Source organism: Rattus rattus, chromosome 6 (genome assembly GCF_011064425.1).
Source record: "Rattus rattus isolate New Zealand chromosome 6, Rrattus_CSIRO_v1, whole genome shotgun sequence".
In the NCBI taxonomy this organism is placed as follows: Eukaryota; Metazoa; Chordata; class Mammalia; order Rodentia; family Muridae; genus Rattus; species Rattus rattus.
This window is the reverse complement of record NC_046159.1, coordinates 115,190,207-115,210,330: the sequence shown is the minus strand read 5'-3', so window position 1 is coordinate 115,210,330 and position 20,124 is coordinate 115,190,207. Positions and strand designations below refer to the sequence as shown.

The following is a 20,124-nucleotide window of genomic DNA, read 5'->3' as shown; positions in this document are numbered from 1 at the left end:
ATCACTCTCTAGGCAATGATAATGATAAATATGTAGGAATACTTGATATCTATATTGCATTAAAATACATATTTATTGTTCATCTTGGTCACTTATTTCTGTGCATATGGAAGTTTTATCCCATTATGTAGAAATGGAGGCAGGGATAGGAGAGTAGACAGATGTTCTCTTCCAGAGTCATACATAGTATCATACTCACCCACTCCATAACAGCGCTGGCAAATTTACAAGATACTTAGTGTCAGAACTGTCAACTCTCACAAAGATGTTTAAGATCTGACACCAGGCCACAAAATTACTGAAGTTAGACTCCAGGCTAAGCTACTCAAAAAACTAAACCGACTCCATGTTTTCCTGTGAGCTCCACCCGCCCTAAAAGCAGAGTAAATAACTGTGGGGTACTTTCAACACTAAATACCGCTCCTCTTTTGCCTTTAGCTGCTTGTTTTCGTTGCCCCCTTTTCACTGTTTTCGTTTTATTTTTCCTGGTCTAAGGTCTTTCAAACTCTGATCGATTTCTGTGGGACATTACTGTAGATGTAATATTTTTTACAATCCCCCGGAGGAGGAATCAAGTGGGAAAAATAGATCCTTAAGGTTTGCCTTTGGAGTAGGTTAGCTGGGTCCTCATGAGTGAACAGTGATGGTGGAAACAGTCTTCTGTAAGCTTATGGTTTCAGAGAGAGTGAGAGGGAAGAGGGAAAATGAGAGATCCATAACCAAGAGAGATACAGTTTGTGCTTGGTCATCGTATCTTCACGTAATTCTGCTGGAAAATGTTGTTCCTTTTAAAGGAGCAGAATTTCCTTGATTCTTTTTGTTATTTGTTTGAGACAGGGCCTCTTTATAAAAGTCCTGGTTCTCTTGGAACTTGCTATATACCAGGCCGACCTCGAACTCACAGAGATATGTTTGTCTGTGCTTCCCAAGGGCTAAGGGAGTAAGGTATGTGCCACCATGCCTGGGTGAGCAGAATTTCTGCAATTCTTAAGCCTTTCATCTTAGACATTCCCAGTCATCCTCGTGCAAACACTGTGACCTCTGTATCTAGTTAGATGTTGTTTCACTTATGACCATGAGGACTAATGGAAATTTTGTTTCTATTAAGTTTCTGAATATTGCCAATCTCAAATTTTTTTCCCAGATCCGGACATAAATACTATTATTCCAAGAAACAAGTCTGAGGACTACCCTGAGAAACTCCCGGTGAAAGAGAAAACAATAGACGAAGATAAAACCTTTCCTTTTCTACCCTCTGAGCTGCCACATAGGCTCTTTGTCTCTTTGGCTGCAGACAGTAAACAGATCAAGCTGAATCGGCTTTGCTGCAAATGAAGGATAAGATTCAACAAAGGAACCGTTGAAGCATATAAGGTTGTGTCAACTTCTTTCCCATTGAAATAAATGCAGAGGACTGGTGGGCGAGCCTCTGGTATGTTGGGGCTGTTTGTAATGAGCGAGTTAACTGTGCTAACAGCCAGAGCACTAATCAGAATGTATGGTGGCCTGCCAGGGGAGTGGCAACTAATTTCTGTTTGTCAGTCTAAAGCCTTTAGAGGTACACGCCTGGGCAAACTGGAAAGAACTCTGAAAAATGAGTTGGAACATGACACTGTCGAGTGTAACCAGTAATGGACAACAAGGGGACTGTTTAAATACATCGGTAATCATGATTTATGAACTTTGTCTAATGAGGACATTTCACATGGTTTGTTGTTGTTGCTCTTGTTGTTGTATTTGTTTGTTCTGGTTCCTCATTGGAAGCATAGTGTGAAATGCCTGCCCCATACTAAAAAAAAAATGGAGGTCGCCTATGCATTTGTTTAAAGTCATTAAAAGCAGCGACAAAGAATTAAAACAGCAGGGGGCTAGTCACTAGACCGTGTGCCCACGTCCACTGGCTCAGGATTCTTCTTCTCTGGGCTTCTAGCCTTGCTACCTGTCCAACTGAACGTGTCCCTGAAAGGTTGGATTTCCTGGGAGGGGCACTTTGTATGCAGCTGGCCTGTCACGCTGAAGGCCACCTGCTGAAGTCAGTGACATTCCACACATTTGCTTCAGCAGGAGGACTGCCACAAGCTGCTCCCACAATCTGGATAGAACTTTTTTTTTTAAACCATCAGTGCTATCTTCTAGCTAGTAGCACAATTGGGCAGTTAGGGAGAAAAAAAAGTAAGATGAAAAATAGAGAGGGGGAAAATGTTGGTTATTACCTTGCTAGACCCGGACACTGTGGTCAAGGATAAAACACCATATCCTACTGTTCTGTGTCATTTCTCAAAAGAAGTCACCTTAGCTGCCTTAGAGACCAGTATGCTGCTTGATTCATAGGTTCTTGAAATTATTAAAATTAAACTGTAAAAGTGAATTTTGAATATTTTATTATTCAGAAAAAATTCACTTGTGATATATATACATATATATTTTTTCCTAATTATATGTGATGTATAATTCCTGATGGAGTATTAAATAAGTTGAAAGTGCAGGCTGCATTTCAGATTTTGTTGATTAGCCCTTTGTGGGCTTTATGGTGGCTGTCATCTCAGTCATAAAACTGCTGAGTGCTTATCAAACTACCAAGTTCAATCTTAGAAAAGCAGGGATTCTCTTAGAACACACAGTTTGACATTTTGGTGGCATTGGTGGTTCTCCGTGGACCAGTACATCCTACTTTGGTTGCTGCCGTTTAGTTTGGACTCTTAAGTGTTGACATCATGGTGCTAAAAGTGGTGTCACCAAACTGTTGGGTAAATCCTCCTGTTTATAGTAGGAGACATTGAGACTAATCATGGGTAGGACTTGCAGAGATTATTCATCTGTCCTGGTGTTACTTCTTGTGGTGGTTTGAATAATAATGGGTTCCATAGGCTCATATCTTTGAATACTTAATTGTCAGGGAGCAGAACTCTTTGAAAGGAATAGAAGGATTGGAAGGTGTGGCCTTGTTAAAGAAAGTGTGTCACTGGGGGGGGTGGGCTTCAAGATCAAAAGGCTATGTAAGACCCAGTCTCTGTCTCTGCTCTCTCAAGTCTCTCTCTCTCTCTCTCTCCTCTCTCTCTCTCTCTCCTCCCTCCCCCTCTACAGATCAGGATGTAGTTCTCAGCTACTTCTCTCTGTCTGCTGTTATGCTCTCTACCATGTTGATAAAGGACTAAACTTTGAAACTGTAAGCAAGCCCTCAATTAAATGCTTGTTTCAATAACAGTTGCTTTGGCCATGGTGTCTCTTCCCATCAATAAAACAAAGCTACCGCTCTTCTCCCAATTATTAGCTCAACATCTTTTCACAGAGAAACTTTTCAGACCTCTATTTTACTTTATATTTTGAAGGTGTTGTCAAGTTTGGAGCTTGCATGAAACAGGGAAACCCTGCAGGTTAACAATTGAAAGTGACTTGATAATCTAAGAACATCCATCCTCAGAGGCACAGGGGCATGGCTTCTCACACTCTACTGTGATGGTTGGATTGGGACCACAACATAGCCAGTTCCTTAGGCCTTTCTGAGAGTTACTATATCATTGGTTTAAGACTCAAAAGGCAACCACTTGGACCTGTATTTTATAGACTCCACCAATGCCAATGTTTAAATTATTCCAGCCTATCCTAAAAATGTGTTCAGATATGCTAATTTTTTGAGCATAAAAAATGTGGAAAAACGGTGTGTATAGCATAGGGGAGGATATAAATATTCTCTATATCTGGATATAGAGGTAAAAGCATGGGACAAATAGATGCCTTTATCATATTAAAATAAAATGTGTACTTACTTGAATCCTAAGAAAAGCCATTGAAGCCAAATCCAAGACAAAAGTAGAAGAATAACAGCGACCGGGAAGGAAAACAAAAACCAAGATCCAAAGTTGAGGCAGCGACAATCAGGGTAGCGTCTATATGAAAATAGGAAGCCATGTTAGGGAGAAGAGACACATGGAGTCTTTGCTGATAGTCATGAGGCAAAGAACAGCAGTGCACACCTTTGTCATGCTTTTGGCAGACATGGTTGTCTTGGAGTGCGATCACAGTATAAATACCAACACACTTTCCTTTTTAGTTCTCCTGCCCTCAATCTGTAACCACATAATTTTACTATACCCACAAAAATAAGAGGCCTATGTTTTAACTGTTGTCCTTTTAAATCAAGCTCTAATGAAATACTTGTGAGAAACGCCTATCACTGTAGCTCCTATTTGTTAAATACAAAATATATGTGCATGAAGGTGTGTGTTTTGCTGTTCTGGTTCAAATCATCAGGCTATGAATGAGCAAAGACCAATCAGCTGGGTTGGGAACAGATGGCCATGGGAAGAACTCACGGTTGGTCACCATTCCCCATTGGTATCTGGCAACCTAATATTTATGAAGAATTTTTACTTGGCTCAGACCTTCCCCTCCGGCTAGTTTTAGGTTTCGTTTCCCAAAAGCATTGTACCATTCTGGGTATATCAGAAACCATTAGATCTAACTTTGGGCTCAGTTTAATGAAATAACTCTGGACCAGATGAAATAGTAAAACATTCTGTGTAAGACTTCTGATTTTTTCTTTATCTCCAAGTTATTTTACTTAAAAATTAACATAAAAACAAAACATCAACAATTAAATATACTCAGATAATAAATGCCTTTTTGTGGTGACCTTACACTCATAACTTTAAAATATATTCTAAATACTAAATAGATTAGCATATCAAAGTAATTTTATAATTTTAGAGGAACATCAGGAAATTTGAAAAATAATTGGCTTTGATTATTTTTTTAGATGTGATAATATGAGTTGGGAATCTAACTATACATGCATATATATATATATACACAAAAGTGCTGTCTCGTTTGTGGGTATAAGGATTAATACTTAGAATACAGTTAGGAATTATGATGGTTTAGATGGTCACTGTAGGTTCTTCTCCAAGACCCATCACTTCACTAGCCCTGAGTAGTTAGCTACTAGGCATGATTTCTCTTGTTGAATAGACCTCAAGTCCAATTAGCGACTTACTCAATAACTCCAGGTATGTCACTAAAAATAATCTTTCCAAGGGAAGAGCCCCCAATTGTTCACCCAACACATGGTCATCCCTGAAATAATGTGCATACAAGAAACATTACATGAACTGAGCAGGTTGCATTATATATTTAGGAATTTGTTTATATAGTATAAAATATGATATATATTTATATATATATGTAAAGAAATAGAAACAAAGAATTTGAGGGGGTATATGTGAAAGTTTGAAGAAAGGAAAAGAAAAAGGAGGAAAAGATATAACTATACATTTGATTTCAAAGAACCTTTAAAGAGTTTGCATTTTATCTAATGTATATTTTTGGTGCCTTTATCAAGAATCAGGCAGTTGTGGATGTGTAGACTTGTTCTGGACCCTCAGTTGTATTCCACTGACAAGTGTGACTGTGTCAGAGCCAGCACCACGCTGTTTTTATGCCTGTGACTCTGAAGTCTAGCCTGCGGTCAGGCACCACAGTACCTCCAGCGATGTTTTTGTTGTTCAGGATTGCTTGGTAGGTGTGGGGCCTTTTGTGGTTCCAAATGAATCTTAAGACTCTAAAAAATTCTGTGAATAGTTGCATCACAATTTTTGTAAGAATTAAATAAACATTGCTTTTGGCAAGGTGGCCATTTTTTACAATACCAATCCATAAGCACAAGAGGTCTATCTATAGGTATGGAGAAAATGTGACATACATTAAGATGGTGAAGTCTGAGGGACAGGTTGGCTGAGGAACAGATCATGATCTGACATGTCCTTTAGTGTTCCGAGTGGTCCTATTTGATAGACCTTTATATACACGAGTCTAGAGCTCAAAGGAAGGGACAGAGACTCAGACATAAGATGGCAAGCGATTAGTGTATAGGTGGGATTCTAAACCAGGGAGGTGTGATTAGTTTAGGAAGAAACGGAGACCTAGATGTAAAGCTGAACCACAGGCCCGCCTTATATTAAGAGGTCAGGAAAAAGTAGAAGCAGCAGCAGGTAGGCTAAGAATTTTTCAGTTCTAATGAAATCCCCTGAGCAGGGCGTTATGCTTCTATTTCACAGGGGAAGAACTGAGTCTTAGGGGCTACATGTATTATTCAAGGTCATAGATTATGGAGTCAAGTGCGATTTTCAACCCAGGAGAAGTTTTCATTTAAAACAAAACTGCTTTATCACTAAATCACTGTGGGTTAAACTACAGGTCCCAGCTAAAAATGGAAAATTCTGTGTACATCACAAAACATCTATAGACTAGAATATAGTATTTATATTTTTAAAGGCATTTACAACAGTTACGACTTTTTCTCATGTAAAAACTGAGGCATTTTTGGACCTAAAGCATATATCTATATATCTATCTATATATCCATATATCTATCTATCTATCTATCTATCTATCTATCTATCTATCTATCTATCTATCTACCTATATATCTATCCATATATCTCTATCTATCTATCTATCTATCTATCTATCTATCTATCTATCTATCTATCTACCTATATTCTATATATCTATCCATATCTATCTATCTATCTATCTATCTATCTATCCATATATCTCTATCTATCTATATATCTATCCATATATCTCTATCTATCTATCTATCTATCTATCTATCTATCTATCTATCTATATACCTATATATCTATCCCTATCTATCTATCTATCTATCTATCTATCTACCTATATATCTATATATCTATCCATATATCTCTATCTATCTATCTATCTATCTATCTATATATCTATCTATCTATCTATCTATCTCCAAATGTTGATAGTGGAAAATATACCACTGTTATTGAAGTTCTTATGACCAACTACGAACAAGATGGATAACTTTAATTCAAGTTTAAAAAAATGCACAGAAACCTCCTCAAAAGAAATGATGCAGCTATGGAAATCTACAGCCTTTTCACAGATTTGGCTCATTAACAGTCATAATGACTTGGTGTCTAGCCCGATTATAATCCTTTTTTATTATAATCCATTTGATTAACAACTTCTTCAACTGGGCGAGACAAAGACACTTCTCGGCTTTGGATTTGAGGACACTGAGAGATACTTTAAAAAAGAAAGTTTGAAAATGTTGACTGCTTTTTGTTTTCATTCGTCAGGCCTGGTTTCCAGCAGCAAGAACAAGGCAGAGCATATGAAGGCACAGCAGCGTGACAGCATGTACAAGACCCGTGCAAGTCCAAACCAGACTAAATCCCAGCATGAAGAGGTGGGCGGACATGAATTCTCACTCCTAGCTGGGGAGCGATCAGAAATTGTCAACTGCTGGGAGAGCAAGGTCAGTTTTCCCCGGGGAGCGAGTTCCTGATAAGTCCACCGTGCTCCAGGGGAAGGCGTGAGTCCAAGACTGTTTGGGTAGCTAGCACAAACTGCTAGATAAAACTGAAGGGGTGGGCGAGAAAATGGCATATAGATATGGGGAGCGTTGTGGGAAGGAGTGTGACGAATATAACCAAAATAAGGTGTGTGAGACTCCCAGAGAAATAAGAATGAGCAAGGTAGGGACAAAGCAGAGCTGCTGACAGTGTCGCCATCTCCAGACTCTACGGAGAGCCGCACACGCACGGAAGCTTTAATCTGTACGGTCATGCGTTATAGCATTTCCCCTATTTAGGTAAAAAGCAAACAACAACAAACAAACAAACAAACAGAACCCCTGACGCAAAGAAGTTATGGCATGACAAAATGATATACTTTGGACCTGATTCGAATTCTGGGATGTGCACATTTCTTAAATTAAAAAAAAATATGTATTTGTATAGGAGGGGTTCATGTGCATGTTTCCATACATGTGCATGTGTGCACGTGTGCGTGTGCGTGTGTATGTGTGTGTACATGTATATAATATGGCCATGCCATAGAGCATATATGGAGGTCATAGAACCTACAGCAGCTGGCTTTCACCTATTACATGGGTACCAAAGACAACGTTCAATTGCCAGGCTTGGTTGCAAGCAAATTAACCTGCTTAGGCATTTTGCTGGTCCCCATATTTCTTCTCTGGTAGTTGTTAGTGAGTTAGTATTGTATTGAAAGGAACGGCTTACTTGCTTCATCTCTGATTAGCCAAGACAATAAGGTAGCCAGGTAAGCTTTGAACCTAAGGCAAATAGAAACACATTTCTTTTACTGTCCCTTGATCTGTGGAACCATAGGACAGCAGTCCGCCCCTTGGCCACAGTTTTGCTTTCTGCAGAACATCTGTCAGCAATCAATCATAATCTGAATACTCATATGTCTTATTTCTTAAAAGAAAGTAGCTGTTTATATAACCTTCATTGCAATGTGTTATAGTTCTTCTAATTTTTGATTGGCCTTGTAAATATCTTACAGTGACTGTGACTACTTTACAAATTCAGTACTGTATATGTGGAGCAGCAAATGCTACATATGTGGTTGGGTACTATCTAAAAGTTTATGTGCTCTCTGAGATTTTTGTAGCCTATCCCATATAGATAAGCTGACTGCTGCAATGATTGGATATACAGTTAGAAAAAAATGACTAAGATGATCTTGACAATAAGCCTTTCCTCCATGCTGCTTTCTATGCCCACAATTTTACAGCTAAAACTAAAACCTGAATAATATATTTCATTCAGCTATGTCATTTTACTTGGAATAGCATTCCATTCTTTAACTCAATAGCTCCTTTTTGACTGCTATATGAGTGCAAACTCATATTTATTTGGTAAAAAAAATGCATCAAAACCTCCTTCCTCTTCTTCCTCCTCCTCCTCCTCCTCCTCCTCCTCCTTCTCTTCCTCCTCCGCCCACTACTACTACTATGAAAATAGCAATTGTTCTCAATAATACATTTCCTTTCACAGGTTTAACCTGATGAAGATTACCCCATCGTTAAGATAAGTCCCAAGAACTTTCTGTACTTTATGGTCACTGTATGTCCAGTGCTTGTCTAGTAGCTCTCTCCACCTTACCATTCCCCTCAACTTCCCTTTTCCAAGAGTTTCTGTTTCTTTCAAGGGTTAAAACCAGACTGACATCTTACATTTGTTCTAAAAGAATTTCCCGTGTTTTGGTCAGACCAAAATTTCTTCTTCTTCTTCTTTTTTTTTTTTCAAACTTGAGTAACTTCAGCTTTCTGCCTTTCTCTCCCTACTTGGAACTTACTCCACTCTGCTCAATCTGACCTGTGCCCACCATCAGCTGCTATGTTGAACCTACTCTCTTCTAAAACAGCAAGGAGAATCATGGGCCTTCTTGGCCATCTTCTTACCTCTTCCGTCACTTCAGCTTCCCATGCCCCACCTATTATTCCGAAGGTGGACTTCACTTTGCTTTTAGAACACCACACTTCTGAGTCTCCTCCTTCTTTAGTTAACCTTCTTTACCTTCCTTACTAACAGTATTTCCTGGAAGTATATTCATATCTGTATTCTTTTAAACTTTTTCTTCCTTTGTAATTATTTCCATGCTCAAGAATTTAATTTCTGCCCTTATAGATAGGCTATTTGACATAATTATCTCCAAGAATGCACATACTTATGAAGCCTGCTACCAGTCTCCTTGTGGGTAGGTACTCAGTAGGCCACGTAAATCTGACCAGATTAAGTTAATTTCTCCAAGGGATATGCTTTTTCTCCTCAAGAAGTTCACAGCACCACTCTCTAGCCACACATCGCCAGAATTGCTTTAAAGCCCCTTTAACTTGAAACTCTCCCGACTAATTATAATGACCTTCTGGCTGTACGATGTGATGTCTTGGATTTAAACACCGTCATCTCAGGAGTAGCCTTTCATCATTTCTCAGTGCATGAGTAATGCACTTCTAATTGGTTTCTTACCCCAGACTCTTAGAATATCAATCTGGGTGCACGCTGCCACTCTAAGCTGAGGGGAAAAAAAGGGACAACTCCAGTTCTTTAAAAGTAGGTTGCAGACATTGCTCCATTTGATTTGAGTTATTTGCACTAATTTTATTACTGTACATAGTGTTTACCTCTAAAATCTTTCTGAATAATGACAAGTTTTCTCCAGTAAATTTCCTGTAGCATATGACTCTAGTCCTGAAGGACACACCTTCAGTGTCTGTGGAGGCAACTTTTTAATTAAGGCTATTTTTGCAGTATTCCTTTATTAATTTATTTATTCGTACATTTTACATCCTGATCGCAGTCCCCTCCCTCCTCTACTCCCAGACTCACTTCTCCCCCTCCCCCTCCCCTTCTCCTCAGAGAAACCCTGCCCCTGCTGGGTCCCAACCCTCCCTGGCACATCAAGTCTCATCAGAACTAAGTTCATTCTTTTACACTGAGGCCAAACAAGGCAGCCCAGTTAGGGGAAAGGGGTTCAAAGGTAGGCAACAGAGTCCTAGTCAGAGACAGCCCCAAATCCAATTGTTAGCAGACCCACATGAAGACCAAGCTTTGCAGTGTTTCTGTTATGATGATGTTCTATTATTATCATTACCACTCAACCTATCTATACAAATTATATATGGACTTATGGGGAAATAGATGATAGTATGTAGAAGATAAATAGGTAAACAGCTGAAAAAGATTTCTAAGTAAGTTATGCAATTTGTTTTCTTTCAATACTGCATTTGGAAGATGGCACCTTGCTTTGAATGGCAGAAGTTACTGTTATTCAAGTTTCTTGTAGCCTTTAGCATTGGAAGGCAAGATCATCGCAAATTTATTACTGCTCAAAACAATGGCAAGTGGTATCAAGAAGAAAAGGTTGCGTTCTCTTAGTGAGTTCTTAAATAAAGCAGAATATCTCTCCAGCTCTAAAAATGGGTAAAAAGGATATATATTGCAGGACTTTAAGCTTCTGATATTTTCCCAATGAAATCGAATGAATATTCCCCACTATAGGTTTATGAACCTACTGTATTTTGCAAAGATGTAGTCATAAAAACCCTACCTATCTGTTTTATTTTATAACAATATTTTCTATCAAATGGTGAATCTGACTTTATTTTAATCAAGGTTTCCATATACTTATTAGTGTAAAGACAACATTTTGGGGGAAAACCCAAAATTTCTAGTTATATTTTAAGTAGTTGAGGAATTTAAATGAAACTTTAGTCAAATTTTATGATTAGAGACATTAGGTTTATGAAAATAATTATTGAAACATTTATTTAAGTTGTTAAAATGCTCTATTTAAATACTCTATTAAAATAGAGTAATGCAAGCAAAGTATCAAGAGAAAGATTAAATAATAAAAAAAAATTAAAACCCGGCTCATACATTACACAGGAACACAAAGAGCAGGGGCAAAGTCAGCATGGACTCAACTGTAAAGAGATTTCATTAGAATGGTCTAACCACTCTGTACACAGCAGCTGCTCTCTGACACCAACAGTGGTAAACCCTTTAAATTGGGTCTCAGTCTTAGGAAGAAGCTTCCGAAGAGCTGGTTGAGATGCAGAATCTCTTTTCCTGATCAAAGGCACAAATGTAGCTGGCAGAAAAGATTCGGATGCATTTCCAGTTCTTAATTTGGCTATTTGTGGAAAATAGCCCCAGAAGTCCTCCAGTTATGCATCAAATACCTTCCAAATATTTCTTCCTAAGTGATTGTTTAGATCTATGAAGTAATACTGAAGAGTGGAAGTCCACACAAACCTCACCCTTAACCAAGAAGCTATTCAAAACTGATACTTGCTGCGAAAAGGAAAATCAGTTTTCTCCAATGGAGTGTTATTAACCAATATCAACTACATTTCAGGGCAGAGACTAAGTCCAGGTGGAGTTAACCACCAGAAAATGTACTTTAAAAAAGTCTTTGTATTTTCTTTTGGTATTTTTTTGTCTTTCTATTTTTTTATTTGATTTTAATTTTTGTGTTTTGTGTGTGTGCGTATGTTTGTGTGTGTGTGTGAGAGAGAGAGACAGAGAGAGAGAGAGAGAGAGAGAGGGAGAGAGAGGGAGAGAGAGAGAGAGAGAGAGAGAGAGAGAGAGAGAGAGAGAGAGAGAGAGGGAATGGGAAATGGGGAAAGTTGAGAACTGGGATAAAACATGATTAAAATATACTGTTTGAAAACATATAAAAATAATAAAAACTTATCTTTACACTAGACATATAAATTAAAACAAATGTATGATGGATGTATATTCACAGAAACATTAAATATACATGAACATCTTCAATATTGAGCCTAAACTTCTACATCATTGGTCTTAGTATAAAAGATGCTACTCTTTGTAGAATGGGGATTGGCATTCTTGTCCTTGCATTTGTTGGAGAAGTTATGTATGCAAAAAGTCTTACAAATTATTTGATAGGGCCAATAAAGCCTAGGACTTTGCTCTGTAGACTGGAATCCTCTGTTTCTGAACCCTACCTTTTATGGGTAAAGCCTGCCTCCTCTTCTTGGGCTTCTGCCTAGCATTCTGATAAGTATACAACGTACTTCTAGTATTTGAAGTAGACCTTGCTTCTGAGCTCTCAAAGAAAAACATGTATTTCTAACTGTAGCTTTAAGAGTTCCACACAGTGCAAAATATATTAGCATTATTTACACATTTAATTTTCATAGTATGTTTGCAAAATGTTATTGTTTTACATAGGAAAAATTGCATCTTGGAGGAATTAATTTTAGTTAAGTTGTATAATTTAACTAAAAATTATAGCACTTAACTAATTTAAGTTTAACTAAATTTAGTTATAGTACTTAACTAAAAATTATAGTATTTAAGTAATCTAAATTCAAGTCAAACATTACCAGGGTTGAAACTGGAGATTCCTCAAGGTTTGTAATGGTCTGGTATCACAACTATAAACTTTCAGTCATTCATTCTCCTATCAGTAGGGTAGTCTAATGCTTTTATCTCTGGTAGCTACTTAATTCTTCAATTTTTTTCTTTTTGGTATTGCCAGCCTCAGCGTCTTCCAGCTAATACCCATGTTCACAGTTCACCACAGTTCAAATGCTCAGTATCCAAGCTACGTAAATCACCTCATGCAACAGTGCATTTGCATTTCAGCTGATGATCACATTATTGAATTGGTTGCAATGAGAAACTTATTCCCTTTCTGGTAAGAGGCTCAGACAGGGATGCTGTTCCATTCTATCACATAAGCATGCAGTCTCTGATACTAGCAGAGTAAGGCCTTTTTACAGAACCATGATCTCAGCTTAGCTTAGCTTTGCTTAGCCAGGGAATGGATTCTTAAATACATGTTAATTTACCAGATCCTACATATTCATCGTCAATCCAAAGGTAGATTTCTAAATCTAGAGAAATCCTGATAGGAAACAAAGTTAATCCTGCATAACGAACGGTTCAGTCTCTGAATCTGATGAGTCAGGTAAGAATTATGCCCATGGCTTGTTTGCTGTCTGCTTGTTGAATCACCAATCTGAATTTACTTACGTGTTGAAATGCTCGGAGAAGATCAGGTTGGTGGAGGTCCCAGTGATTGTTGTCAGTCCACCAATGGTTGAAGAGTAAGCAATACATAAACACATGAGCTTGCACATCATGTGGTCCTTCTTTGACCGATACTTTGCTCCTGTGACTGTGTTCTGTAAATAAGAAAAGACCTTGTGAGGATTGGTCTACTTGTAGTCCTAACACTCTTGCTGTAGTGAATGTGTCCTAGCTATTCTATTTCATATGCATGATGGCGTCTGAAGACAGAACTTTGGAAGGAAGGTAATTAGAGTTAATGACATGACATGAGATCAAAGCTCCTTTAGGAGGAGATATTAAGAAGACATTAGGATTCCTCTACACCAACTGAAAACGCACAAAGGTAGTCCCTGCCAGACCTTGATACTAGATTTAATTGTTGTAAATGAGTTTTCGGTGGTATTTTATTATTGAATCCTAGGTTAACTAATAAATAATACATTCTTAGCTATAGGAATAGGACAATATAATAAACGTAAGTAAAATACTGAAATATTTCACAAACACAATTTTAGTTATTCTTTAAAGCTTGATTTAATCTTTCCTTTATCTCTTCCCTCTTTTCATAACTTCCAATGCTTTCTGTAATTTTGTGGTACTTTTGATGGTACATGGTCAATAAGTTCCTTAACATCTTTGGGAGCTTTTCCCTACCTTGGCCCTTTGATGGTTGATATTTGTAAGATATCACTCTAGAAACCAAATATTTACATCTTCACGATTCATAGCATTGAGAGATGGACTCAGAACCCTTGTTTCTCACTTTCTGCTCCAAAATAGCCTGCATGTATGTATACATGTGAATGCACACACACACACACACACACACACACACACACACACACACACACACAACCACACTGTATCATGTAAGTTGGGTATTCCTTTTCTCTATACTTTTTATCATGTTATTCTGAAGTACTTATTTAGTGCTTTAATTTAATGCTTCTGTCTTGTTCTGTCTCTCTATTCTACCCAAAACATATGTCTTGTTTTGTGAAAAAATATCGTGATAAAATCTACAGATGCAGAGAAAGGGTTTACTTAGCTTACAATTTCAAGTTACAGTCTATCATGGCAGGAAAGTCACAAGATCAGGAGCTTAAACAACTGTTCACATCCAACTTTGCTTGACTGCTTATGCTCAACTCAACTGTTCCATGCTGAAACAGTTCACATTTCCTTAACTACATTTATCCGTGTACATTTTATACCATAGTGCGGTGGGCAGTATTATACCAAGGTACCAGGGCACAGATGAAGACAGGAGAAGAGAGGTTAAATGAAGTATCCAGTGTCAGTGCATAAGAATGATAATTGTCTTGCTTTAAAGTTCAGAACTGTGGCCCTTGCTCTGTATTATTGGTCCTCCCTAAAGTATTTTCTTCTGCACAATTTTGTTGATTTCTTTTTACATAAAGCACTGTGAATGTGTTTAGATTCCTCCATATTCAATACCATCATGTCATGTTGGTCTAAGTCAATATTACCTCTGGCTTGGATCGATCTTGTAATATCTCAGAGTCTCTGTGGATATGTAGTTGATGTTTCCCAATCATTCTACATGTTATAGTCCAAACAAATCTAGGAATTATATTAGTAATTGATATCTTTTATTGTATTATAGTCATATATATTTTAATACATATGGATCATTTTTAAACTAAGGTGTATGAAACATACCTGAAATAGCCAAGAATTGCTAAAAAAATATCTACCAGCTGTCATGGTAATCAAAACACACTAAAAAATACATTTATCCTTGTATATTTACAGTTGTGGTAGTATTTCAATAAATACTGGGAACTAGTCATTATCTGTAAGCTTGCTTGCATTTCTTTTGATACATGTCTGGAAGTATTGATGAATCATAGGTTAGTTCTATAGCTAACCTAAATTATCTTTATATTACTTTATATAATGGCTGCAACAACATATACTCCCACTCACATAGCACAGTAGGGTGCCTTGGTATTCCATACAGATAAGCCTGCTGTCTGTGATGTTGGCAGTGTAAGGCCCTTTCACAAAATCATGATAAAAAAAATGACTGCTCTCTAAAAGTCAACATAGATGTGGAAATGGCATTTAGCATGGCAGGGTTCAGTGCTATGGACTATAATTTACCTTTTACTTTTTAATTAATATAAAGGTCAGCCCCTATAGGTATCTGCTCTTTACCCAATAGAAAAAAAAATGGAGAAACTCTATTTGTCTTATATTCTCTACATGGAAATGGTTTGTATTTTCCATGTGACCTTTTTTTCTATTAAAAAGTTACCTTGAAAGGTACGTAAAATATGACAAACTTCATTAAAAATCTCATGAGTGAACCTAAAAGATTCCTGAAACTTATGACCTATGCATTAAATATGTTTATTATAAAAGATATTCAATAACCCAAAAACCAATGTATAATTTGGGCATTACTAAGCTGATAGTTGTAGATTTTTGAAAATGTAATTTATACATAGTTCTCCATTGACATTAAAGGTTGTATATTTAAAACATATAGATTTTATATGAAAGATGAGCTACAAATATTTGCATACACAAACGTAATGATTAAAATTCATTGTTAGGCCTGTAATAAAAATAATTTTAAACTGAGATATCGTAGTCTTTTTCTACATAAAGAAGTGCTAGTGTGGGCATTATGACACACAGGTAAACAGGTGGAAGGATTTAGTTAATTCAAATCTCACAATAAGTACATCTATAAACTAACTGATCACACCACTCAAAGATTTAGTAGAATGTTTTAGATGTAGAATGAGAGACACACATTTTTCCCGTCTTAGTATACACGAACCTCATAACTGAGGATTATTGTCATTTCATCATATGGGATGCTGAAGTTAACCAGTTGCCTGAGAGCAGTGAGTAAAGAATAGCTGATTGCTAATACAGGAATTATGAGGAAAAAAAGCTTTCACAGCAAATTATTCTTTTGTTTCCTGTTAAGACAATGGGTTGAATATAGAATCAAGTGTTTGATACCAGAGCAAGAAGGAGGTGTATTAAATCATTGGGAATAGACAGTAAGACCCAGCCTAGGGGAAAACACGTTTGCAAATACTGGATGAAAAATATCAATAACCCTGTGTCTTTATAGTGGAAAATGTGAATATCGTGTATATGTTTATGTTATAAGGGTCATAAGAGGGGAAGGGAAGGAGGGAAGGAAACAAGTACAGAGTCAGAGAGAAAGTGTGAGAATTACAAAGCAAAGAAGAATTGTTTTTTCAAAAAGTGAAGCATCTAGCAATGTTAGCTATGATGTGTCCAGGCAGAGTCTTGTGTCAGGGTGCTTGAAAGACATTGTCACAGTTATGTTATGAATGGGAAAGTACTTATGTCACAAAGTAAAGGAGACTTCTGTGAAATTACATAGGCAGGTTGATATGTGCTGTTAAACACATAAATAATCCATATGTATATAGGTGACTTGAAAAGTGAGGCAGACAATGTGATAAATCACAGAGAGACTTGACAGTATGAGTCAGAGAAAGGATATGCCCAACACTCATGTGTAAAGCCACTTAAGAATACCCCAGGGAAAGTGAAGGCAGCTCAGTCAGTTCATTCAGTCAGTTGAGAGTCAGGGCAGTGAGTTCAATGCAGAGGAGTTGAGTTTGCTCAGTCAGTTGGGAGTCAGTGTAGTAAATTCAGAGCAGTGGAATTGAGTTTGTTTTCGAGTTCATGCAGTTCAGTGAAGGTGAACAGAGGCAGTTAAAGTCAGACAACAATAACGGGCCAGAATATTAGAACAAACTGTTGGAGTTACGTTGAGGCCAAGCAGAACAATTCAGTGAGAAGCCGAGAGAAGCCAGATTGAATCAGCCAGCTTGAAGAAGAGTTTGAGTCAGAACAGCTGAGCCACCCTGAGTTCAGACTGGGAAGTGCGAGCTATTCAGCAGTAAGCCTCTGGCGAATAAAAGTCATATTACGGAAGAAGAGTATCCAACTACCCATATTTTAAAAACCATCTTTTGAAAGGAATCAGTCCCTGTTCCCTTTACTTCTCTGGAAGCTGGAAGCTTATGGAGTTCTCTTTCTACTCGTGGTATTCTGAGATCTCAGATTTCTGCTTCTCAGCTGCCACCAGGAGGATTTGAAGGACAGACATTTTGTTCTTCCAGCATCGAAGTTCTCTTCTGTTTCTTAAAAGTTCTTCACCTCTGTTCTTTACTCTTTTTCTAATTCTTTTATTATTTTTTGCTTTTGTTTCTTCATATTTCATCATCTGAATTTTCTCTTTACAGTGTCTTCTGAAATCTTCCTTTTTTATTTATCCTTTATACATTTATTCACACTGTATATTTTCATATTTTATATTAATGTCTCCTCTTCTACAGAAAACTGTTCATATTTTATGAGTGCACTTTCCTTTACCTCTTTAAACATATTAATGATGTTTTCTTTTCTCATATTTGCTCTTTTTGCATTGACTTTTACCTACACATAGCTGATTTCTTTTTGTTTGGAACTTCTTCATGCCTCAGGCTTTCTTCAGATACCTAGAAATGTGGGCTTCCTGCTCCTATTCAAGGCAGCGAAACGCTTCTTCAAAGCTCTTCATGTGTGCTCTGGGATTCACTTTTGGGCTGTGAGCTTCACTGAGAGGCCTTTTCTGAGAAAATTTTAATGTCAGGATGCTGTTGTTTATTCTGTTGTGCTGAATGCATTCCCCAGGGAAGACATTTCTGGACTGCTGTCTGTTGATACCTGGAGGGCATTAGAGTAGGCTGCTGGCTCGGTGGAATAGAAAGCAGGTCCCAACTGCCTGCACTCCTGGAGGGCATTGGAACAAGCAGGTTCTCTCTACTGAGGGCAGTAGCTTCACTATGATCTTCTCCCTTGATTCAGAGCCATCCCTGTCTCTTTCTTCTCTGTGATCCCATATCTAAAGATGGTACTTCTTGATGGAGCAGCAGCCAAGTGGATTTTCAGAGATATTTGGAGATTTAGTGGCTTCAGAAGCGAAGTGTGTCCCTCCTCTGGCCTTGCAACATAAATACTCAGAAGACTACACTATTTAAATTGTTCTACTGGCTTTCTTCAATACTAACTAGCAATTTTGTGCCCGCTGATACCCAAGTCTTTTCCAGCCATTCATTTGCGTTCCAGCACCTGAAATGATTTTGCTTTCACTTCATTTCTTACCTTTATTGTTACAAAAATTGATTGTGATCATGACCTAAGCAATCTATTCGTTCTTCCAGAAAGAGTAGTGGCAAATTGGCCTGTTTAACTTGTCATTTCGATGAAGGTCGGATTCACATGCTTCTATTAAAACAGCAACAAAAATATAGTGTAGGCTTGTCGTGCAATCTGCCTAGAAGGTTGAGGCAGGAAGGTCTCTGATTACATAGTGAGTTCAAGGGAAGCCTGGGCAATTTAGTGAGGCCTTTTCTGGTAATAAAAGAGAAAACTATCCTGGGGATATGCTCAGTGGTAGAGTGCTTTCTTGCTGCATGACTGCATGTACTACCTGAGACCAATCTCTTAGCTGCTGTTGCTTTAGTGGATCACTATTTACTAATAAAGAATGGGCAGATTACCCATGGCAGCTTTATATCTCATATATCAACTGCTTATCTAACTAAAGAGACGGAGTGGAAGGTTAAATGCTCAGAGCTATGAAAACATGGGGCCTCATTTTCTTTGCATATTGAGTATTGAGTTTCCACGTGCCCAGTTTAATGAATAACAGATAATGTTGTTTAGTTTTAATTAAGCTCGCTTTTCATGGTGTACATATGCTTTAAAATAATTCCTGTAAGGAAATTGATTGTACAAAGGAGTCACGGAATGGAACTCATAAGAAGATGAGCGGGGTGAAGGGTAAGAGAGGGTTCTCCAACCTTCTGGTATGAACTCTTCATGAAGATCTATTTATTGAAGATCTAGTCAGGGTTAACCTGGGGAGCTTGGGGTATCGATAAAACTGAAATGATCAAGAATGGGCTTTGAAGCTACTAAAGGACTATGTTTCATATTGCAAAGGAGAATATCCGCTTATAAAGCAATACAGATCAGTATTCAAAACTTAGCATTCAGGGCATGAAGACTCTTCCGTGTGAAAATAAGCTATATTTCAGCCATGCTTTAAAAATTATGGTTTTCTCATGGCACAGAATTTACTTACAAAATTGGATTAAGTTAAATGCTAATCATTTGGAAGTTTCCTTTGTAAGTTGGGAGCTAAGAAAAAATATATGTGGCACTAGATTAAAAAAATGTTCTTTCTATAGTGGTTAAAAATAACTGAAGTAATATATAGATAATAGCACGTTATCTATTTCATATCATAGCAAATCCAACTCCCTGTTTAACAATTTTAAATTAAAAACATTAAACATCCTTTCGAAAAATATCTCACTAAATTGTATGAAAGAAAAAAATCTGTATTAACCATAAAATATAGTGTAAGTGAGTTTAATATTAGGAAGTGATAAGCCTGACTTTGCTCAAGAGATTTCATTTATCTTGTTACAAAGAGAATTTGGAATGGAAGATAATGCCCAGGGCCAGCTGTGAGAGGGATGACGGTAGAAAACATTCATAATGCCCATATCCTCTGTAGAGTAGGGAGAAGGAAATGTCAAGCTAAGCGAAGGAAAAGCACAATGCATCCTGAAAATTTCTACCCCAAGCACTTCAAAGTATAAATTGTCATTACTTATGTGTTAAGGGAAATATGGTAATATAATTGAAAACTCCTGAA

General features: G+C 37.4%; 1 protein-coding gene across 1 annotated transcript in view; it reads right to left on the bottom strand.

Annotated features, from left to right (window-relative positions):
- Positions 1-20,124, bottom strand: part of Slc13a1 (solute carrier family 13 member 1) — a 76,339-nt gene that overhangs the window by 16,371 nt on the left and 39,844 nt on the right. Inside the window, exons 7-8 of the mRNA XM_032906871.1 lie at positions 13,356-13,507; positions 3,768-3,887 (exon numbers count right to left, since the gene is read on the bottom strand). Coding sequence (XP_032762762.1) covers positions 3,768-3,887; positions 13,356-13,507 — 272 coding nt within the window. The remainder of the gene's footprint in view (positions 1-3,767; positions 3,888-13,355; positions 13,508-20,124) is intronic.